Source organism: Magnolia sinica, chromosome 14 (assembly GCF_029962835.1).
Source record: "Magnolia sinica isolate HGM2019 chromosome 14, MsV1, whole genome shotgun sequence".
NCBI classification, from domain to species: Eukaryota; Viridiplantae; Streptophyta; class Magnoliopsida; order Magnoliales; family Magnoliaceae; genus Magnolia; species Magnolia sinica.
The window spans coordinates 22,237,181-22,261,534 of record NC_080586.1 but is presented as its reverse complement, the minus strand read 5'-3'; the positions used below and the strand labels follow the sequence as shown (position 1 = coordinate 22,261,534).

Below are 24,354 nucleotides of genomic sequence, written 5' to 3'. Positions count from 1 at the left end.
TTTCATGGATGTTACATTAACAGCCCATTCTGTTAGAAGACACTTTGCCTTGGAAGCAATGATCTTAACAGAATTCGATGTATCCCTGAAACATCTCCCATTTCTTTTTTCCCACACAGACCACCAGACTGCCAGAATTGCTATCCTCCAAAGCCTCGTCCTGGTCTTTCCTATATTGACCCCATGCCATGCTAAAAGAAGATTATCCATCGAACCAGCTAGACACCAACTGATATTGAAACACGAACAAAAATCAGACCAGATCTTACCAATAAAAGGACAATGAATAAGCAGATGATCTACAGATTCTTCGTTCTTCATTCAACATAAGCAGATGTTGACTAATTGCATCCCCTTTTTTCTCAAATTATCAATCGTTAGGATTTTCTTTTTTCCAATCAACCAGCCAAAAGAGGATATCTTTGGAGGAACTGAGAATTTCCATATGTTACTTATCATTTGATTATCCTTGACAGCTGGATTAATATGGAGCAGATTATATAGCGATTTGACTGAGAAATTACTGGACTTATCCAGTTTCCAAATAAGTTTGTCTGCACATAGATGATTCGGCGATGATCTCTGAATGCAAAGAAGAAGGTCCACATACTAACTAATCTCCCAATATTGAAGATATCTTCTACACTCCACATTCTTAACTATCCAGCAGAAACAACATAACAATCAGCAACTGAAATAGCTTTTTTAGGGGCAAGAAGGAAGATATTCGGAAAGCCTATTTTCAAGGGCACCTCTCCCACCCATAAATCTTCCCAAAATCGTATGTCGTCTCCCTTTCCTAACTCAAAACCAATACCTTTGAGAACTTCCCTTTTCGTACGAAGAATGCCCCTCCATTGATACAAAGCCCTATAGAGAGATGAATCTTTTGTCCACCAGCCACCCTCTGACGTACCATATTTTTTTATTAGAATATTCCGAAGGCTCTTTCCTTCTGCCCCTAATCTCCATATCCACTGTTGGATCTTCCATTACAAGGGGCTTCCTTCACATGGTCAAACGACAGAGACATCCCCATTTTGGCTCGGTTGGACCGCTTTCTGGTCTCTCCAGATTGGTTAGACAAGTTCCCTCTTGTCTCCCAATCCACTCTTCCTCGACCAACCTCAGATCACAACCCTGTCCTCCTTGCCATCGACTCTGCCAACTAGGGCCCAAAGCCCTTCAGATTCGAGAAGGCTTGGCTCAGAGAAGAAGGTTTCCACCAGTTGGTCAGAGACTGGTGGGCTGGCTTCACCGTGGAAGGCTTCGCAGGATTCAGAATATGCAAGAAACTTCAGATGCTGAAAGCGAAGCTCAAAGCTTGGAATCAATCTATTTTCAGGCAAAGGGACAGAGATACTGATGCAATCCTGGCAGAGCTCCAGGAGTTGGATTCGGCTGCCGAACTGGACCCTAGTGCGACCGATTGGGCCAAAAGATCAGAGATCATCCAAAATTATTCAGCCAGGATCTAGGTTGATGAAATGGCGTGGATGTAGAAATCGCGCTGTAAATGGATAAAGGAAGGCGATAAGAACATGAAATACTTTCACCCCATCGCCAGGGCCCGAGCTTGAGCCAACAAAATCAGCAGCCTCATGATCAATGGGTCTCTCACCGAAGATAGGCAGCAAATTACTGACGAAGCCATCTTGTTTTTCAGACTTTTCTTCCTCAAAGAAGATTGGGCTAGACCAAAGCTTGACAGCCTCGACTTTCCTGCTCTATCCAAAGACCAGTCCTCCTGCCTCGAATCCAATTTCACTGTTGAAGAAGTCAAGGAAGTGATAGATACCCTGGAGGGAGATAAAAGCCCCGGGTCCCGATGGGTTCCCAATCTGTTTTTTCCGCTTGTTCTGGGAGATCTTGGAGGGGGACATCATGGCCTTCATCAACCAATTCCATAACAGAGGTCGTCTCTCTAAACACCTCGGAGCTACGTTCATAGCGCTTATTCCTAAGTCCCCGGGTGCCAATACTGTGAGGGATTAGGCCGATCAGCTTACTTGGCGCCCCTTGCAAAATCTTAGCGAAAGTGCTTGCCTCCAGGCTAAGAAGAGTTATGGAAACGATCATCTCCGACAATCAGAGCGCCTTCATCTCCGGCAGACAAATTATCGATAGTGCATTAATCGCCAACGAATGCCTCGACTCGTTCTCCAAGTCAGGAGTCAAAAGCGTTCTTTGCAATCTGGACCTGGAGAAAGCTTTCGATCATGTAGATTGGGATTTTCTCCTCTACATGATGCAGCTCATAGGCTTCGGTCCCAAGTGGTGTAGATGGATCAAAGAATGTATAGGGTCGGCGCACTTCTCGGTTTTTCTCAATGGGGCCCCAAATGGTTTTTTCGGCTGCTCCAGAGGCCCCCTCTCTCTCCCCTTCTTTTCCTCATTGTTGTGGAAACATTCTCTAAAATGCTTACTGCTGGTCCGATTGCTGTTATTATTTCAGGTTGCCACATCAGAGGAATGGCTGCGCCAATTACCTACATCCAATTTGTTGACGATATCCTTCTCTTCAGTGAAGCTCATCAAGACAAGCTCAACAACCTCCGCACGATCATCAGATGTTTTCGAGGCAGTTTTAGGCCTCAAAGTCAACCTCTCCAAATCAAAACTGTTCGGTATAAATTTAGAAGAAGAAGAGACTCGTTGTTTTGTTGGCATCCTCAACTGCTCAACTGCTCCACTGCTTAACTGCCTCACTTCCGTCGACTTTTGTTGGTCTTCCCCTTTGTGTGGGAAAGCCTCCCAAACATCTCTGGGACAAAGTCCTAGATCGAGCCCAATCCTTCCTGGCGCGCTGGCAGTGTAAATTTCTGTCCTTAGGGGATTGTATAACTCTGATCAAAGCCACTCTCTCCAGCCTCCCTATCTATTTCATGTCCCTCTTCAAGTGCCCCTCCTTGGTGCTGAAAAGGTTCGATGCCCTTCGAAGTGGTTTCCTGTGGCATGGTTTTGAAGACAAGAAAAATTTCATTTGCTGGCCTGGAACAAGGTTTGCCAGTCTATTGAGGCGGGCGGTGCAGGCATTCGATTGATTAAAAGTATGAATCAGGCCCCTCCTGGGCAAATGGTTTTGGTGTCTGGGCACAGAAGAAGGAAAACTGTGGAATGTGCTGGTTAAAAGAAAATATGGATCCTCAGCAGGAGGGTGGTGGACTAAGGAGTCTTCAGCCTACAGGGCCTCCGCTCTATGGAAAGGTATCATAGCGTTCAAATCTGACGTCCACCATTTTCTCTGTTGGAAACGGCGACAAGGTTCGGTTCTGAGAAGACGTGTGGATGGGGGATTCTGCTGTCAAAGAAGATTTCCCATGCATCTACAGATTGGTCCCTGACAAATCCATTTCCATAGACAATTCTTTTCAATCCTCTGGCGTTGAGATCATTTGGTCTATTGTCTGTAGAAGAAACCTCAAAGACAGAGAATCTGACACGTACATTAGCCTTCTTCATCGTCTCAGCACGGTAAAACCTGACCCCTCCGTGGTTGATAGCCTTCTTTGGAAGTTCGACAAATCGGGCATGCTCTCGGTTAAGTCTATTTATCATTCTATCAGAAGTGCGCACACTCCCGCTACCCCTCCCATGACACATAAGATTTGGAAATATAAGCTTCCCCCGAAAATAGTCGCGTTCGGATGGTTGGTGGCTAAGGCCAGGGTGCTAATAGTAGATAACTTGAGGAAAAGAGGTATGATGTTAACCAACATCTGCCTTTGCTGTAGGGGCGACGCTGAATCAGTTAACCACCTCTTTATCCACTGCCCCATTCTCTCTCAGATCTGGGCCTCTGTTTTCTCTTGGTTCAATGTTTCTTGGTGCCTCCCAAACTCTACGGGTATGCTCTTAAAGGCGTGGCATGGGGTCTCTATTGGTAAGCAAAAATCTGATTTTTGGAGATTGGCCCTTGCGGTTTGGTGGGCAATTTGGAAAGAGCACAATGAAAGATGCTTCAAAGGAACATCCAACCCGGTGGGATCTATAGTGGCCAAAGTCCACTTCTACATTACCGAATGGGCTGTCTTTTTTTTTTTTTTTCTCCTGTTTGTTAGTAGTTTGTTTTTTTGGCGAGAGTTAGTTTGCCGCTTTCTTAGCAGCCCTTCTCCCCCCATTTTGTTTCCCTTTTCTTTATAATGAAATTGCAAGTTGCCTCTCAAAAAAAAAATATTCTTCAAATCTTTTACCCCTGCAACGCCTTCTTGATAACGCTTGCACACCTCTTTCCAATTAACTAGGTGAAATTTCTTCTTTTCCTTATTTTCCAAATCATAGAAAATCCTGTCTTAATTTTTCAATTCCAGCCAACACCGATGACAGACATCTATATAAAGACAAAAAATATAGAGGTGAGTTAGAGAGAGCCGCCTTTGTAAGAGTAAGATGACCTCCCAAAGATAGGTATCGACACTTCCATCTTGCAAGGTATTTCTCAAACCTAATAATGACCTTATCCCATAAATTCTTTGGAGGCGAGCCTATACATAGGGGGAGACTAACAAAGGTTGTTGGGAAAGAAGCCAAAGAACATTCAAAAAGCTTCGCCATTTTAATAATCTCTTCTTCATCCATGTTCACCTTGAACATCTTGGATTTACCCAAATTAGCTCTTAGCCCAAACACTACCTCAAAACAGCGGATTGTAGTGCTCAAGTTTTCTATCTTATCTTGGGAAGCTTTAGAAAATATCAAAGTATCATCTGCAAACTGGATATGTGAAATTGGGTTAGGCATGCCTGGTATTATGATACCGCGTAAGATGCCCTCTTCTTGACCTTTATGTAACATTTTAGATAGAGCTTCCCCCACTATGAGAAAAAGAAAGGGAGATAGAGGATCACCTTGCCACAGACCTCTCGAACTTTTGAAGAAACCTTTAGGGGAACCATTGAGAAGAACAGAGAAGTGAGCCGAACCAATACTTTCTCCCATCCATCCTCTCCACTTGGAACTGAAACCCATCTGTTTTAACATATATTGAAGAAAGCCCCAATCCACATGATCGTAGGCCTTCTTAATATCCAGCTTGCAAAAGATTGTCTTCAAACCTGATCTGTGACTAGAATGAAGGCATTCATTTTCTATTAGCGCATTATCAATAATCTGCCTACCTGGGATAAATGCACTTTGATTGACTGAAATGATCTTCCCAATAACCTTTTTCAGACGAGAAGCTAAGACTTTAGCTAAGATTTTATAAGGTCCCCCTAAAAGACCAATCGGTCTGAAATCTTTAAATGAGGCCACAACAGAAACTTTTGGAATGAGAGCAATGAAAGAGGCCCCCAAACCTCTAGATAATTTGCCTCTGTCATGGAATTCATGAAAGAAGTCCATAACATCTGAATGAATAATCTCTCAAAAATTTTGGAAAAACAAAATGGGAAAGCCATCGGGTCCAGGAGACTTATCTCCACCCAACGAATTTACAGCCATCCTCGCTTCTTCCTCTGAAAAAGGAGATTCAAGAGCTTCAATGTCTGCACCCTCTACGCTGTCCACATGAAGAAAATCCAGCCCCGGTCTGCCCCATTCTTCTGCTGAAAGTAAAGAGCTGAAATGTGCGATGGCTTCTGCCGCTATCTAATCCTTATCTTCGATACGAACATCATTCACAATAATGCTGCTGATTTTGTTAATTCTGGCATGCATACTGGCTATACTGTGGAAATATCTTGTATTTTTGTCACATCCATAATCCATTTAGCTCTAGATTTTTGTTTCCAAGATATTTTATTTTCTAGGACCCTAGCTGAAATAGATTGGATGAGCTGAATTCTTTTTACCAACAAATCTGTGGACGTCGGCCCTTCTTCTGTTTCTGCATCAATCCTTTGCAGCTCTGACAACATAGAATCCATTTCCGATTCCCTTTTGCGAAGCTCCATGTTTTTCCACTGTTTAAGCTTTTCCTTTAGGAGTATGAGTTTGAAAGAAAGCCTATAACCTGCAAAACCTTCCACTTGAAAACCCGCCCACCAATCAACGATCAACTATCTGAAGCCTTCTATCTTAATCTAGGAAGAATCGAACCTGAATGGTTTGGGACCCCAATTTGTATCTTCCACCTTTAGAATCACCGGGCAATGATTAGACGTAGTTCTCGAGAGGGCTGTCTGAGAGACGAATGGGAACGATCCCAGCCATTCTGGGGAAACTAGAAATCTATCCAGTCAGGAAAGAATTGGATTTTCTCTCCCATTAGTCTAAGTAAATCTGGAGCCAAGCAGAGGAAGATCCACTAACTCTTGATCTTCAATCCAACAGGAGAAAGCTTTCATAGCTGAGGTAACCTTTCTTCGACGAGAATGTTATTCTGCATATTTGATGGTGTTGAAGTCCCCCAAGATGCAACAAGGACCTGAAAAACTGTCTTGAAGCAGACAGTTCATCCCAAAAATCTTTTCTACTGCAGTCAAGAGAAGGACTGCAAAATGAGGAAATAAGACACTGAAAATCTGACGATTTATCTTGCAGGATGACTGAAACCGAGAATTGGCCGACCCAAGAAGTCTATAATTCCCATTGAACCGAATTCCACGCCAGTAAAATACCTCCAGCACTACCATTTGCATCTAGAACCACCAATTTTGCATCTGTAGCCTTCCATAGGTACCCATCAATCAGTCACTAAACTGGTGAACCTTTGTTTCCTGAAAGCAAATCACATCAGGATTACATCTCTCACATGAATCTTTTAGGAGGCTTCTTTTCTGTTTAGACCCCACACCTCTAACATTCCAAGAAAGAATCTTCATTGAGGAACTGATCTACCCCGAGTACCTTGCATTCCTTGGTCATCACTGAAGTCTTCAACAAACCAACTCTCATCGCAAGCTGCTGTAACTCCCTGTTACTAACAGACCTGGAGAGACTATGTTTAGGAGTTCTTGAAACTGGAAGAGGTCTTCCACGATTCTCAATGCATTGAAATAAGGCAATATAATCCTCCGGACAACCCCCGAAAGACATCCCTATGGCCCTTCTCACGTGACCAACAACATCTCTAATCCATTTCTTTCTCTGGATAGTGTCAATCAAATTTGCCCCGAGTTCTACTTCTTCCATCTTCTTTTCATAAGCTTCCTCTTGATTTGGCTCGACGTCTGCTCGAATCTGTACTGGTTCTGCTACTATTATGTCATCTTCAGTTTCATCCTGGAAGAGAGTGATAGGGCCTAGATCTGACTAGTCGCGAGAAGAAGACAAAGGGGAGGAGAGAGGAGAGACTGGAGAGGTCGAGTAGTTCGATTGCAGAGAGAGATTCTCATCTTCTTCACCCTCAGTCACCCCGCCGCTTGTGTCGATCAAATGGATGAGATTGCTTGTATCCGCAGAACCGAAAGGATCCGAAACCTCCATCTGTTTAACTTGGAGCGGTGATGAAATCTGCCATATTGCCTTGGATATGTCTGAGATATAGGACTCACCTACTGTAGAAGAAATGTCTGGATTAGGATTTCTGGGAATGTTCACTACCGACACTAATTGTGCTCTGACGTGGCTTCGGAAACTAACGAAAGGTTGGGATTAAATGTAGCTGGGAACGTTGGACCGGAAACGGTACTCACTAAACCCGAAGCGACTACTGTTTGTGGACCAGACCCGAAGCCGGACTTCAAGTTAATGACCGAGCGATCGTGTCGTTGATCGGCGCTAACATGCGTCTCTTGAGGCTGACCATTGAGACCATCCACTCTCCCTCGAAAGCCGCGATGCAACTCGATGATGTGGCACCATATCCTCCGTTTGCTTCGACACGCTCTCGTCTCGAGATACAATAATATCGGGATGAGAGCTGAGAGTTGCTGCATGACTGCTACGTGTGTCAAGATGGGACTGCACCCTGGCGCTCTCAACGAGAGGGGCAGCTGGAAAGGATGACAAAGTGTTTAGTGCTCTTCAGGAGCACAAGGTTTGTGCACCTTTGTGTTCCATTGCCTCTGTACCTGAATCCAAAGTGAATGTCGAGGATTCCTTGGTCCTCCATAGATCACCTCACCTAGGGATGAGATCGTCTTTTGACTCCCTTCGCAGAGGTAGATTTATCTTTCCATTATCTGCCAGGATCCAGATATGGGACGACAGCGGATCTCCCTTCTTCCTTCTAACCCGAACTCTAATAACAGCCAGTTCCTTTCCGATCTTTGTCTTGAGATCCAGCTCAATGAAGGATCCTAAAAGAGAAGTTGTTGAGATGAAGCACTCGTCGTACCAAAGTTCCATAGGAATACCCCAGATGAGAATCCACACATCTTCCATACCAAAGATGGAGAAATCATCCCATCTAAGCACTCTAGCTACTGGACCATCTGAATGTAAAGTTCCTGCCATAATCAAGATGTCTGGATTAAGACCCGGGCACATCTTAATCGACAACTCGTTATAACCAATTGGTTTGATGGTATATTTCTCTTGTTGGATTCCACAACATTCATCAATCCATTTCTTAACTTCTGAAATGGATGCCCCCTCTTTTGAAATCATCACTACCATATCCAACAACTCCTTCCTCGACTGATCTAGACGAAGTTGATTGATACGTAGAACGCAATCCGACCCTTTATCTTTTGTTTCTTCTTTGCTATCCTCCTTTTTCCTTGCTGATTCTTGATTGTTACGATTGCTGGGGATAGGAATCTGTTTCATCTTCAATGACCCTTTAGGATTTAGAAGGGCATCTTTGAATGAGAATCCATCGGACTGGATCGATTGATCTTGAGAATGCTCCATCTGAGTTTTCTTGTGTATCGCTGTTGTAGAAGGCTTTCCCTCTGAAAATTTACATTCCGGCCCATATCTCGCCCTTTGAACCAACATAGGAATCCCGCTGAATCTCTTGCCATGAAGCATCTGTACCACTCTTGCTAGTTCTTCTTCCGAACTCATCTTGATCAAAGCAAACCCATGATAATGACCATTTATCCTATCTCTAGGCATAACTACGTCCATTACAGCACCTGCGCGACCAAAAACTCTGGAAAGATTAATAGGAAGCCAGCCATCTGGATATCCTCTTACAAATAAAGTAGGATAAGAGGCTGTTCTTCTACCCAATCTGTCCACTGATTTCCCTTTGCCATTTCCACGCGACACCTCTTTCCACTTGCCCAATATCGTCCTCAGTGCATCTTGATCCGAATCTTCTTTATCGTTATCAACGATTTTAGATCCTCCGGAAACCATCTTCTACTTAGTCTGTTAATTAGAGTTTGATCAGACTATTTTGTTGAAAACTGAAGCAGATCACCATATTGGCCCGGTTCGACTGGAACCAGAAGGTCTGCGAGCCTCCCGAAAGACCTGGTGGAATTGGCTTGTTTATTTTCCTGGCTGATGACAAGATTGGTTTCTAAACAGGGTATATTAGTAGCTAATAAAACTGATCTAAGTGATTATCACTCTTCAGTGTTGGGAATTGGGCCCCATTTTGTTCCACACCTCCTAAAAGTTATTGAGTGTGGCCCCTCTCCATCAATGGATCTGATCTTGATCCGAAAGTGATAACATTGGCCCTATGTTTCTTTGTGGATTGTGTTCCTTTCAAGTGATTTCAATTCATTTAACTAAAGGGATTTCATGTTATCCAGCCTTTTTCCTTTGGATATTCATCATTTTAATGAAGGGTCCAGGTGCACTATGGATTTTATTCTGTGCAACAACCACCACTATTGGTCCTGGTGGTTCTGCATGTGGTTCAAAAAGCAAAGAAGCTATATGGGGAGTTGACATCATTGCTATAAGGAATTTGATGGGAGGAGCTGTACTCCTTTTGTGCCCTTGATCTCACTGTAAGTATGATGGAACTCTAATAAACAAACGTAGAAAATGGATCCTTACGTTGCCTAGCTTGATACCTTGCATACCTTCTTCCAATATTTTCATTTTTACTTGTGTTTTCTTATATTTGTAACTATATCGAAAAAGAAATCTTATATTTGTGGAGCTTTGAGAAATCTTGACGAGGTCAAAATGCTGGTACAAGTGCTTCTTCTTTTCAAGGCTGATAGAATGCATTAACAATATGTGTTGAGACTTAAAGAGTACATTTGGGTGTTCCAGGTTTGCAAGGCCAAGAGAATGAACTCTGACCGAATCAGAAGCCTAGTTAGCAGAATTCCATATTTTTGAGAAAAAATCTTGTATAATGGATCAAACGTTTAAAACTGTATATTTTGAAAGATAGGTATACCGTTTTTTCACGAAATTTCCATTCTCCATTTTTTTTTTGTTCTTTTGACGATTGAAACTGAATTTGAGATGAACGTGTCCCATACCATTTTATAGTTGTTTGTCATTTTGCTAACTATGATCATGAGTGAGGAAAGAACAGGGCCCAAGCCATGAAGTTTCATAAGAAAGGTACCTGTCTAACACTGTGCCTGTTCAGATTTGGGCAAAGTTGTGTCATGACAGGCATTCTATGGCATGTTGCAAGGCTAGCTGGTCATGGACATGCTGTTGCTGACTAGTTGTTTTGCCCTTTGTTTGTCAAACACCCTGGATCATGGACTGGACAGATTGTGGCATATGTGGGGAAATTAAAATTTGTTTGGTATAAATTTGCCTTGCACATTGGGCACATGTACACATTGACACATGCGCCACATTTTTGTGCTTGAAAATTGGTGGTGGCATATATGCTCATGTGGAATGCTTGAGCTTGGACGGTTGCACTAATGGCACATTGAAGCATATCATGCATGTGCATGGATAAATATGATCCTCATGCATACTGAAACTATAATGTGTCATTGATAGGTTGTCCCACCTCTCCACCGCGGATGCCCAATTCATGGTCAAATGTTCACATATCCATGACTACTAGACTAGTTCAAATGTGTATTGGTTCTCATTCACAAGGGGGTTGACACACCATGGACATGTATGGTTGTTCATGACTAGTGGGGACAACTTTGCCGAATCCAAACAGCCCTCATCGGAAAACGGATAAAGCAGGAAAGAGAAGCCCTCATTGATGTAGTTTCTGTTTTCCAGACTACCCCAAACGCCATGGAAGCTCCACCAACCATGCTTTGGTAGTACACCCAAATGGACCAAGCGGGAAGGCACTACCCCAAAATTCCAAATTTGGAACGGATATGTCTTTGGTTCTGGAACCGTGTCAGACCATCCCAGATTTGGAACTGTTTTAGACCATTCTAGAACCAAGGACCCTATTTCCCTCCTTCCCGGCCATAACCCTAATCTCTCTCCCACTCCCTCACTCCCGACCCTCCCTCTGTCTCTCTCCTTCTCTCTGCAATGGCATTTCTCACTCCCACAAAAAAAACCCTCCAACTTCAAATCTAAGAACCTACTCCCGCCAAATCCCCACCATCGGATCCAAATCCCTTCATCTCAAACACGCCCGAGAAGCCGATCCAGCTCCCTCAACGAGCAAGAAACCGTGGCCTTGCCCTTTTTGTGAAGGAAGTGAGGAAGTTTGCTCAAGGCGTCCAGACAACAACCACGGGATCTTCACATCAAACATGCACTGTTCGATCGATAAAGGACACTGTCAATGCCGATTTGACGACAGATCGTGTCCGGCAGATGCCAAAGGCAAAAGATGATATCAAGCTTCCTGAAAAGTGAGCCATTCTTCTATCCTAAAACAGATTTTTTGGGGGTTTCTTCAATTTTAACAATTTCATTGGCTGAAAAGATATATATGATTTGGGCATCCTTTTATTCAGTGGAAATTGTTGAATTTTTCTTGATTGGATGAATCATACTGTCCTTAGAACGGAATCCGTACAGGTATGGTCCATGTTTCGGTTATCCATGCCGTTGATCTAGTTGGTTCCACCATAGATTGCAGATGGCTAAAAAAAATGATATGATCTTGCATATCGCAATGGCGATGCCAGGTCCCCAAAGAGTGTGTGGTGAATATAGGAGTGCGTTGGTAGGGAGGGTTTTAGGAGAGCATCCTATTGAACAGATATCTAAGCGATGCATTCGTATTGTACAAACACCAGAGGTTGATGTTACTGTCTGTGTTGTGTAGGTGGGCCACTCTATGCTCGCTAGCTACAAGAAATTTGTAGTATTTTTACATCAAATATAATTCAGTGGATGTAAAATGCACAGAAATGCCTCTAATGATATTTCAAAGTGGAATTATAGAGTCCTGATGTAGTGATATATCATATACTGTCCTGATGCATATAGCCCATTCAACTGAGGCCTGTTTGTAGATCTGCTGAGCCTGGTTTGTGGTTGCTCTGATGGATGAGCCCATGTTCTTAATGTCTTATAGTTCTGTACTTGCATCCATCTGCCTCAATCTGCTTTACCTAAGGGAAAGCTGAAATTTCAACCAAAACTAAAAACAAAAAACAAAAAACAAAAACAAAGGGGGGAAAAAGCCTTTTTCAATTGCTACTCTGACAGTGGCTATAATCAAAATAACATAGGTAGAGAATCCCATCAGATGAAGATCATGGGGTCAACCATAATTGCTGCAGTCACATTATCTGAGTCTTTCTTCTAAACATTTCAGAAGCTCATTTCATGTACTTCTGAATTGATCCAGTTGCCTATCCACAGCTGATTGACATTTTTCAACTCATTTAGAATCTCAGATAGAAGGTCACATTTGAGGGTGGTACCATTCTTTGGACATGGGGATGTTCCCCTGCATATTTGTACCTTTTTGTTTATGTTCCAAAAAAAAAATAAAAAAAAATAAATCTATTTGGCTATTTTTTTTTTATTTGATAATTCGTATGTTTAGCCTTGAATTTGAATTTCAGGGAAAAGCACTTTGGCATGTGCATTGAGTCGAGGGTCGCACTATAGAGGAAAGCTAACATATGTTCTTGATGGTGATAATGTTAGGGATTGTCTAAATCAGGATCTTAGTTTCAAAGCAGAAGACCGGGCATAAAATATTCACAGGATCGGTTAGTTGCCATAATGGCTATTTATATTGTTTTTCCCTGTTATAGATCATGCAGAAGTTATATGACGAGTTGAACATGCTTGCCAAAATGGCCACTCATCTAATTTCGATCTCTTCATGACACCATTTCAACTTTGATCCGATTTTTCTAGAGACAAAGGTAAGTCTTTGGAAGCCGTAATGAACTAAAATTAATAATCAATTCGATAAAGAGTAACTTGTAGTTACCTTCTCCAGTATTTCAAGGAGCCATGCTCCAAATTGATATTATGGGTGCATTCAAATTGGACTACTTCCTCATCATGAATACTGGGAAACTTCACTAGATGTTGGATGTTTCCTCTCCTTTGAATTTGATGCCTGCAATTCAATTCTTTTGTGCATCCACATGCATTTGACCCGGCTTCTAGGCTTCCTTTCTTAGTGTGGATATTTTATTCATACTTTGTCGTGAAGTTTTAATCCAAACGTGGTCAATTACATGTTAGTGAACTGGATTATTTCTTGTAAAACCATTTCTTCTTTAATTAATGGGGAAGGTAAGATGAATGACCTGTATTGGGCTGATCAAATACTCGATTGAATATTTAGTGCATTTCCTTTTTTGAAAATACTTTGTGATATGTCATTTTCTGCAGACTGGACATTGAACGCACATGGCCAGACACCTCACCAGATTGACCCAAATGGTACACCTGAGCTTTCTCCATCTCAGTAAGTGATGATGATATAGAAGGTTTGGCCCCAAGATCCAACAAGATTGGTGATGAGGCTGATGACGATGACGATCCAGAGTCAAAGTGCAGGTATCGTGTTTATTTTACATTACCGATGTACTGCACATGTAAGCCGGTGCGTGCATGAATGCCCCAGTGTACTAAATCTAGGGTTAAAATCTGCAGAAAGATGGAGAATGGTGGTATAGATGTTACTACAGTGGGCGAACCTATTCCTCCATTCCACTCTAGCAGGGGACATCATGAATCTGGAAAATGCCATTTCTTAAATAAATAAATAAATATGCCATTTCAAACTACGTCCACAAACACCACTAATTCTAACCATTTCTAATGATTGTTTTTTTTCTTAGGCCCATTGAAGTACTGTTTGATTGGTTCATGAAAACATTGAGCTCCTCATGCACATATTTCAAAGCATTGGTGTTGCTGATCAGTAAATTGTTACCATTAATCCATCCATGTAGCACGTGTATCCAATCTGGGTTGTCAAAATTGTGGGTCCCGCTGGATGAAAAGTCTGAACATGCTCCAACCAATTGGTATCCATCAATCAAATGGACAGCTAAAAGGAACAGGATCAAAGGTCCAAACTCAGTCAGTAAAATAGATGGTTGAGATTGCCAAATCAGTGTGATTTGAGAATGTTCTTCTAAACAATGGGGCTGAGGATCCGAATGGTTGGTTTACGATGGATGAGTTGCCCCAACCATAGTTCTAAAACTTGCTGACTCAACTTGAAACTCGGTTGACTTAAGTCGACTCGGCGAGATTTAGAGCCCACTGGAAAAATCAGTAATGGGATTGACTCTGCCTATACTTGGAGAGCCCCATCGAGTTTACTCAAATGGCTCAGTTGACTTGACACGACTCTGCATGGCTCGAACTGAGTCACTCGACCTTAGCTAGTGAAGTATTGGTTATATCTATGTTACTTATACAAGATCTAATTATTTTGAGTATCTATTAACATTTCTAATATTTTAATTTTATAATAATTAAATATCGATCCGAGTCTTCCAGCCAATCTGACTGAACAAAAGGTTGAGTCTTCGTGTTTTTGAACTATGGCCTAACCAAGCTATCACATCTAGCCCTTGTCACCCACTAAAGGTAAATACATCACAAATCTCTATTTTCACACCCAACGGTTACAGTTAACTATTTTCTCCTCAACTGAATATGGACATCTCACACAGCATAGACAGGAGGCTTCCTCATAGCTCTACACCTTGCAGTTTGTGGTTTTGGCGTTGTTTGGGTGCTGTCGCCGGAATGATTGCAATCTGATCTTTTTGTTAGCTATCACAGTCCATAGCAACTACAACGGTTGTATGGAGCCTCCCCACTCAGATCTTTTTGTTAGCTATTAACAGATTTACTGATTGTGATTATACATTGAGTTCCAAGGCTTTGGGGTTAAAGCATGATGTAATTGGCTTTGGTGCAGGCTATTGAATCAGAAAGCCATGAATTAGGGCTAGATCTTTCAAGTCTAGGAGCTGTGAACACCAAGTTTGCCGCCCTTTTTAGGTAAGTCAAGTTTCAGTAAATTTCTGAGTTTTAGTTGTAGAACTTCATGTGATGAAATTCCACTGTTTGGTGTGAGTGCGTGTGTAAAAAAAGAAAGAAAGAAAAAAAAAAACAAGTCAACACAATACAATTGGCCATTTTCTCTGATTTGATAAAGTGAACTCATGAATTTGCTGCTGTAAAAAAGAAATCTCGACTTGTGAATGTAGTGGTCTACAAAAGTAGGCTGCATCTGGCAGTGCCGATTAATTCAATTGCATTAATTACTCAGTGAAGTGGAAACAACCAAACTGTAGTTACAATTCAGATGCTTGGGTGAGCGTTCACAATTCCACTTGGTTTTCCAAATGCATCCTTAGGGAATCAGTGTGCTGAATTGAATTGATAGCAAACTAAACTCAGCAATTTAGTTACAATTCTGTCGTTTATTGATTGTGTTTGCAATTCAAATCACTTGCATATCCAAAGTTCCAAACACAGCCTTAGAGAATCAGTGCACTGACTTGAATCAACACTGAACTGAACTCAGCAAATTTCACAGCATGAGCAAAATGTTAAACAGAGATATCCACAGCCAAACAATAAATACAATGGCTGATCAATTCCTTTTTAACCTTTGTATTTACAGATTTCCCAACTGAAGTTTGAAGTAGTGAAACCTTTTTCTGAGATGTGAATGTCATAAAGTTATTATTTTCCTTTTCTGACATCTTGGTGTTCATCTAGTTGGATTACTTTCCGTTATAGATTTGTCCGACCTGTTTTAGTTGTTTAAATAATTTGTCGAAAAATATAGAGTTAAGGCGTGTTTATCAGGGAGAGGCATTATTTTATACTTTGTTTGAATTGCTTGATTGTAATGCTTTTCTCTAATATTTATTTTCCCAATAAAGGACTGATTGGTCAGTTTAAGGTTGAACACTCTTTTACAAGTTATTTTCTATACCCCACATTGCATTTCATAGTCACATTCATACTTGAATACTGCTTCTTTCCGCCCCCAAATCGATGGATCACATTCCATTCACAACCATGGTTTGGCAGTTGGCACTAGCACATCATGTTGGCCTCAGGAATCATGAACACCCAAACGCACCTTTCGTGATTTTCATCAGTATGGCATGGTAGATGTAGAAAAATCAATGTAGACTTGAAAATTCCCAATTGTTTTCAGGTAAGTTGGACAATGGCGTTGTCCTCAAAGCCATCTGCGTGGGTTTCCAAGAGACCACTGAGCCAGCCGTTTGTTTGTGTGAAGGTCGGTAACAGTTTCCTAAGCATCTCTTTGTTCATCATAGCTTGTTGATCAATTCCTAACGTTCATTTTTCTTATTTGAAATATTATAATAAACAGATAATAAACAGATATAGAAACAAATGAATGCATGGAAAATAATGGTGGATGCTGGCTTGATAAGGCTGCTAATATTACTGCTTGCAAGGTATTCTGTTAGAGGTAGTAGCTGATGTTTGATTGAAAAAGTGGTGACTTTGAATATCACACCTGGGAGAGCATCATTATCCAAAAAAAAAAGAAAAAAGAAAAACCTTCGACGGTAGATTTCGGTACCTGTAAAGAAGATCGCCTAATCGGAAGCTGTGTTTGATGGGCCATTTGAATCGAAGCCTTTGATTTGGAGAGATTTGGCCGCAAAATCCGCCAAAATCGTTGAAATAATCGGCATTTGGGAGAGATTTTAGGGTTCCGGCGTCCGAAACCCTCTCTGCTTCGAAAAAAAAGGGCCCCGTGCATCGCACGTCACCGACGTGTTGACGTCACCAAGTTATGTGGGTCCCATCATGAGGTATATATTATATCCAAACCGTTCGTCCATTTGGCGAGCTCCTCGTAAGGCTTTATCCGAAAAATAAGACAGATCCAAAGATCAAGTGGACCACACTGGAAAAAAGCAGCGGGATATTGAACGTCCACCATTGAAACCCTTTTGGGGTCGCAAAAGTTTTGGATCGTATGATATTTGTTTTTCCTATTCATCAAGGTCTTTGTGACCTCATGAACAGATTGGATGGAAAACAAACGTTATGGTGGACCCTACGAATGTTATAACGGTGAGAATCATTGTCCTCACTGCTATTTGTGGTGTGGTCCAATTGAGGTTTGGATGTCACTCATTTTTGGGTTCGTGATCTAAAATGATCTCTCCAAATGGATGAACGGTGTGGATATAATAAATACATTATTGGTGGGGCCATGTAACTTTGATCTCCTTTGAACTGTTTGTACAACTCAGAGGTGCGCTCGTTTGGGTGCATGATGTAAAAACAAAGCAAATTAAAATCTCAACTGGACCACACCACAGGAAACATTTTGATTGAACCTCTACCATTGAAAATTTTTTGGAGGCCAAAGAAGTTTTGGATCAAGCTGATGTTTGTCGTTTCTCTTCATCCATGTCTTTGTCATCTTATGAATAGGTTGGATGACAAATAAAAATTACTTTGGACCCCAGGAAGGTTTCAACGGTGGAAATCATTATTCCACACTGTTTCCTGTGTAATGGTCCACTTGAGCTTTGGATTTACTTCAATTTTGGTATAAACCCCTAAAATTAGTAGCTTTGGATTTATAAATGGGATGCATCATATTTAAATATATTTACCTTAGTTTAATAAGATGACGCATAACTTGGTACCTTATACAAAGGAAATTGATTATGTGCACTATTTTTTTGATATTTTATGATTTAAAAGTGTGCATTAAGGTCTTTTTAAATAATCCCCAAAGTTTCATAAAAAAATTCAACCATTTTGCTAATGTTTCCCCATGTTTTCCAAAAAGTGCGATAAACTATGCGATACAAACGATATATCCCATGCGATAACCGATACGTATCTGTATCCCAAGGGTGCGATACATTGTGCGATACCGATATTTCGAACACTGGGTGCATGTACGTATGCTGATGTTTGATTGAAAAAGTGGTGACTTTGAACCAACGATGGTATAAATGGGGCTTACCTTTTGGTAGGTATAAAGCTGTGGATCTGGTGGGCCCGGTCATGGGAATGAGCCCTGCCCGAATATCTCCCCTATCTCATGATCCCACTCACCATCAATGGAAGTGGACAAAAACTAGTGGTTCACATTTAATGTGGGAGATTTTGTCTTAGCTCCTCCATTGTAGGGCCCGGCCCACCATATGAATGATCCAGACCACCAAAGGCAGGCTTTGCTTGTACAGTTATTTGATCTGAGCAAATGCTTAGTCGAACATTTTATATTGCCTCTGTTAAGAATTCCTAACACAAGCTTTTCCATACAATCTTTACTTGTCCTTGCAAATTCCTATTGAGACTTTCCTTTTACAGCTCCAAATGTGATGATGATGGTAACAAAATCCTGTTACCTGTAAAGAAAAAGAGCAAAAGAAAAGGCACGAATCAGGTACCAAACAAGCTAAGAGAGTGTTTCAGTTAAGTGAGGCTTTATTTTTGTATTATCTCTTGTACATCAAGTGCATGCTAATGGGCATTGTTACTACAACTGTCAGTATGGTGTAAAAAAAATTCTATATGCAAGTTTGATTCAACATAATTTAAGCATTGGATCATGTTGCTAAATTCAAGGGCTTATTTCAATTTTGATGATCCCTTGTAATGATCAGTATTTTTTATTTTATTTTATTTTATTTTTCATTCAGCAGTGGATAGATCTAATTGTAATGTGAAACATCATTTTTATTTGAGTAAGATACTGATGTTACTCTGTGAATCGTGAATCTGTTTTAGTAATCTGAGGCATGTTAAAGGTGTACCTGATTGGTAGACATCTAATTTTTATTTATCCAATGTCAGCCTTGTGTAATCAAATATGATTTTGGGTATCTGAGCAATATACAACAGGTCAAAGATGGAGATTTGACCTGATAACCTCTACTACCAAAGGCAAATGGCCTTCACAATTGTGCAAATTGTCTGACACTGTTAAATACAGACATTTTTTCTTTCTGCTTATGTATATGAGTGTAACCATTTTAAATTTTGATTACTGACATTTATAAAATTTTAAATTTACTATGTAATATAATGTAAATTTACCATGTATGCCACTTGTTTCCTGCCACTTGGAATAGCTGGGTGCTTCCTGAGACTAGTCCTATTATCGACAAGCTTGTTATACCATACTGTTTCATACGTTTGTGCTGATGCTCTTCCCTAATCTAACTAGGAAGCTTGCAAGCTTTGTTGATAAGTTACTTTTTTTTGGGTGTATTCACTATATTTTTCACTAAGGTCAATTCCTTTGTTATGTAGTTCATGCTTTTGGTACATAATGCCTTGTTCTCTTGCTTGCATTTCTAGAAATTTGATGCATTAGCATGGTTAAAAATCACCTTGCATGAATGAGCATGGAGTCTCTCAAATGTATCATGTGAATTAATTTTACTGCAGCAGGAAAATTTAGTGGATTCTTTTGTTTCTTCCATTGAAACTGGACTTATTTTGTGCAGTAACCATGGCCAATGTGCGATCATCATGTTCGATGTCACAGCCCGTTTAACATACAAAAATGTTCCTACGTGGCACCGTGATTTCTGCTGGTGCATTTTCTTTGAAGCCTCAACTAACTTTTTTAAAGCTTTTCCAGTTATTATCACCAACATGCTTTGATAGCACATTTGACATTGATGCAGGGTTTGCAATCAGGGTTTGTGAGAACCTCCCCATTGTTCTATGTGGCAACAAGGTTGACGTCAAGAACAGGCAGGTGAAAGGAAAGCAGGTTACTTTCCACCGAAAGAAGAATCTCCAATATTATGAGATTTCTGCTAAGAGCAATTACAATTTCGAGAAGCCTTTCCTCTTATCTTGCTGGGAAGCTTGCAGGGTAATGAAGAAAAATCTATTCCTTCTTTTGATTGAAGATCAGATATTTACTTTTGATTCTGTAGTTGATTCAGATTTTACCCAGGTTCGGAGCTCAGATCATACACAGTCAACTAAAGTTCTGCATCTAGCTTTATACAAATTTAGACTATATTTAAATTTGAATTTGAATTTGTTTATGGATTCTTTTCTGGCAGGATGTTTTTTTTTTTTTTTTAATGCATGTCTACCATATATCTTGGTTGTTGTCTTGTTAGAAAAATAAAGGCACCACATGGAAATATACATGGTTAGGAGTGAACTATGCCGAATTCTTTTTACTGAATTTGCATTATTTAAAAGAAAAAAACTTGATGTCTGCTATACAAATGGTGGTTGTTCATCACACCCGAATAGGAAAGTTGAACTGATTAGTAGCACAATCTCTTGGCCTTTTGAAGTTTCTATTGGTTTCAAATTCTCATATATATATATATATATATATACACACACTTGGAGTGGAGCCCTATTGATCATCCTTATTATTGTCTTGAAAATCTGAATGTCCACAAATCATTTAAGATGCCTTATGAAACCCCCAGGTACCAATTTTTACTTTGAACCAAAACTGTGGTGGGCCATGAAAAATGAATGTTTCCTCCCTTGATTTGATTTCTCTTTCCTATGGCCCACCAGAATATATATATATAAAATATACCCCTAAGGTTTCATATTCCGCATATATATATGTTCGGATACACCCATATATATATAAGGTATGCGTAGGTTTGCAGAACTGTTTTGTCTTTACCCCCGAATTATTAATGGTGCGCATTCAGCAATTACATGTATTTGCTTGTGTGACTGTTTTTCCTCTAACATATCAGATTTGCTTGTGTTGAAATAGGCAAATTTTTTTGTTTTTTTTTTTCTCCAGATATGCATTGCTTTGGAGCTTATATGTATCTCATGGATGACAAGGACAAGGAATTGTTGAAGTAGTTTCATGTGTTCAAGTGAGTCTCGCTCTTACCCCTTTTTGGTGACCATCATCAGGGGATAAAATATCTGCATTAATAGATCCTGGTTTTGCGGGACATAGCTTCATCCTTCAACCTCCTTGCCACTGTCTTGAAGACTCTACAATTTTGTCTGTGCCTCCGCCTGCAATTTTTACAAGGCCATTATGTTGATTGGGAAGGAGGGCAGTAAGGGCTATTGGAAAGGCTATCTAGCACAGGTGGTACACATAATTTTATATAGTGTTGTGCAGCTGTTTGCCTATGAATCTTACAAGTATTCAGTTTGTGATGTCCAAACATGTGATCTATCTTTTCCATGTTGGGATATAGAATATTTTAACAGGAAAGGATGGGGAGCTCTCTGTTGTTGGGTGACTGGAAGTAGGGGCTTGAGCTGGTGACCCACCATCAAGTCCAATTTCAATCTTTTTCTTTTCTTTTCTCATTGATAGGAGGTGGCAACTGGAGAAAATGGGTCGGACTCGAGCCTGGATTTTGGACTGGTCAGGCCAGGCCTTCAGACTAGTGTTGTTCAAAATTTTGATTTTTCTAGTCCCTGGCATGGGCCCATTGGCCTGGCTTCTTGGCTCCACCATTTATGAGCCATTGCCAGAAAATCAATCTGGTCATAAAGTGGGCCACTTGTGTAATCAATGTGGACTGTTGGTCAATTTTCTATCTATTTGTTTTATCATAGAGTATGGCCCACCTGATGACCGGACCAACATATTTTCGGGCTATGGCATATTTACGTTGTAGCCCACCAGATCAACAACCAAGATCTTACCCACAAAGTGGGATTAAAAAATCTACTCTCCCAGTTACCTATAACGGTTCTCTTGTTTTGTTCTTGATTCTTAACATTCGTACCGTGCAGGGAAAAGTTACTGATCTAAGAATCAAGCAGCTGCATTCAGACATTACATATCTTATTGCAAAGCAAGAATCAAAGTTAGCTTTGGGGGTAATATGCTTTTGCTGTTATATAACTATTAAAGTTACTCGACCTATTGAAACAACTGGTGCTTGCTTATTGTTTGAATCAGTGTAAATGTTGATGTGAGGCTTGATGGCCTTTTCAGTCGTGTCATTGGAAGTACCTTATCATCTTTTTTTTTTTTAATGAACAGAATGGTTCTTTTGTAGAAGTTGTTTTACGTTTGGGAACATATGATGGAAAATCTCAACCTGAGGTTGGAGATAGCTAGCTGTATTGACCAAGCTAGGAGTGGTCCACATGGAGGATTTTTCTTTTAATGCATTTGGACAATTTTCAACTTATTGTTGTAAATATTATATATTTTTTATAGTAAAATTGTACAATATTTGTTTAGTATTTATTTTGAATTGTATGGCAACATTCCGTGGGCTTCAAATATTTTTTAAAAATAAAGGTTCCAATAGAAAAAAAAATTACCGACCTTTTCCAGTAGTTGCATGGCTTTTAGGAAAAAATATTGTTCCTAAAATTAACAAGGGTTTAGAACTATTTCTAAATTGAAAATTTTAACCATTCCTAAATTAAAATTTTCCCTAATTATTTGCGATGCCCTATTTACCCACGGTTGAAAACTGTTCTTAAACCATTTAGGAATCAACCGTTCCGACATTGGAAATTTGGTGTAGTGAGGAGGGAGCTTGAAAGTAAGTGAGATGTGCATGTTGCAGCCTAAGAATCTGTGCAGATAGTCTCTCTTGGAACACTTGTCTTCATTTTTCAATGGCTTGTTGCTTCCAAATTTTCCAGGTGGAGTTACCTTTCAATTAGAAGTTACAAAAGTAATTTATGGTTCATAAGCCCTTGTATTCAAAGTTGGATATATCAATGGTTCCTTTTTATATTGTTTTTTGTGCTCCACATCTGATCCATTTTGCTGCAAGATCTGCTATCTCATTCCCCTATACTTTCAGGTGTAGCTTTACAACATGGGATTGGGAAGCCTGATGCATACATTCAAGAAGGTTTGTGATGGTACTGTTGAAGACCCATCTTTTAGCAGGCATGCATCTCTCTTTTCTTCCCCATGATTCCATCATACAATGCTGCTCAAGGATTTCACTTGTTGCGTTTTGTATGTTCATGACTCAGAACAGTATTGTAGTCCATTTGGACTTCTTTGATGTTCATCTCTTGTGTGGAGACGTGGGGCTCATGCTGAGTTGTAATGGAAGTACTGTAGTGGATTGCACAGATCTCAATGACAGCTTTGTCTTATTGACGATCCTTCTCTTACATCCTAAAACTAAATACACAAACTGAAAGCAGTCACATCTCTGTTAAGATTTATTCAGGGGTCAACAGCTATATTGTCTTACGGTTTATCTAGTTCTTCATTTAAATGCATGTAGAAGAGAACCTATGGAAAATTCCTTGAATGGGTTTTAGGAAGAAATCTTAGTCAAAGTCAAGCATTATCACCCTTCATGTGAATATGAATCCAGATTGGGATGGACACTGTTAATTTCACCTGAATTTTCAAGTTTGCTTTTCTCATGTCATTGATTAAACTATTCTAACTTTATGTACAGGTTTTGGAAATTCATATTCTAGGTATCCATCAAACAGGAGTGAAACAGAATCAGCCTTCTCTCATCTTTGGCATTGTCAAGTAATTTCGGTTCCTCTTGTTTTTCAACATGCTTCATGTGCACCAAGAACACAAAATGCTAATTCAACTGAGTTAACTCAGGGGTACAATGAATCCATGTTATGTTCTATTTGAATAACATGCATGGGTCTCACATGCCCGGATATATTGATGAGAAATTGTACTCGGATATTCCAATTTCTGAAAGTGGGGTCCATGATCGGTTATCCATTTGATGACCCGATGAGCACCTCTGTGGGATGCCCCCAAAATCTCCCACTATGAAGATCCTAACCCTTCAATCAATTGGGCTACAAATAACCTGTTTGTGATACAGCCCTGCTTTGGAAAAGATGCCAAAGAATGCCAGGATGGTTCTTATCTGAAGAATTTTGGGGCATTCACATTTCACAGTGGGGGCCTTTCATATCAACAGTCTGGGTCTGCGGATCATTTGCCCTGGCCTGTTTGTGTTGAACACAGACTCTGGCATTGTGATGGAGAATAAGCAAATTCTTAGAAACTAGTTGGAAACTGCATATCTAGCTTAGAAGTAATTCAAATTAAACTGGCCAAATTATTGGTCCTAGTTTTGATGTATCAGAACCAAAAAGTATGTTTATTTGATTATTTCCGAATTCGATTGGTGGAAATTTATTGGACGGTTGAAAATGAAAGATATCCAATGGTCCCATTTCAAAAAACAGGTGTCAGAAGTTATGATTACTTAA

At 40.3% G+C, this 24,354-nt stretch overlaps 1 protein-coding gene across 1 annotated transcript; it reads left to right on the top strand.

Annotated features, from left to right (window-relative positions):
• The first annotated feature begins 19,356 nt into the window (after window positions 1-19,356).
• Window positions 19,357-22,243, top strand: LOC131224917 (uncharacterized). Its single transcript, XM_058220357.1, has 6 exons — window positions 19,357-20,234; window positions 20,951-21,011; window positions 21,151-21,253; window positions 21,488-21,538; window positions 21,913-21,999; window positions 22,166-22,243. Exons 1-6 carry the CDS (start codon window positions 19,718-19,720, stop codon window positions 22,241-22,243), a joined length of 897 nt encoding a protein of 298 aa, XP_058076340.1. The 5' UTR covers window positions 19,357-19,717.
• Window positions 22,244-24,354: the final 2,111 nt, after the last annotated feature.

What these genes read in the sequence shown, in the direction of transcription:
- LOC131224917 (XM_058220357.1), top strand. Translation starts at nt 19,718, where the DNA reads ATGTTCCTACGTGGCACCGTGATTTCTGCTGGTGCATTTTCTTTGAAG. An exon ending in GGATTCTTTTCTGGCAGGAT is followed by an intron (nt 20,235 to 20,950) that starts GTTTTTTTTTTT and finishes TTTTTTCTCCAG; the next exon opens with ATATGCATTGCTTTGGAGCT. An exon ending in CGAGCCTGGATTTTGGACTG is followed by an intron (nt 21,539 to 21,912) that starts GTCAGGCCAGGC and finishes CGTACCGTGCAG; the next exon opens with GGAAAAGTTACTGATCTAAG.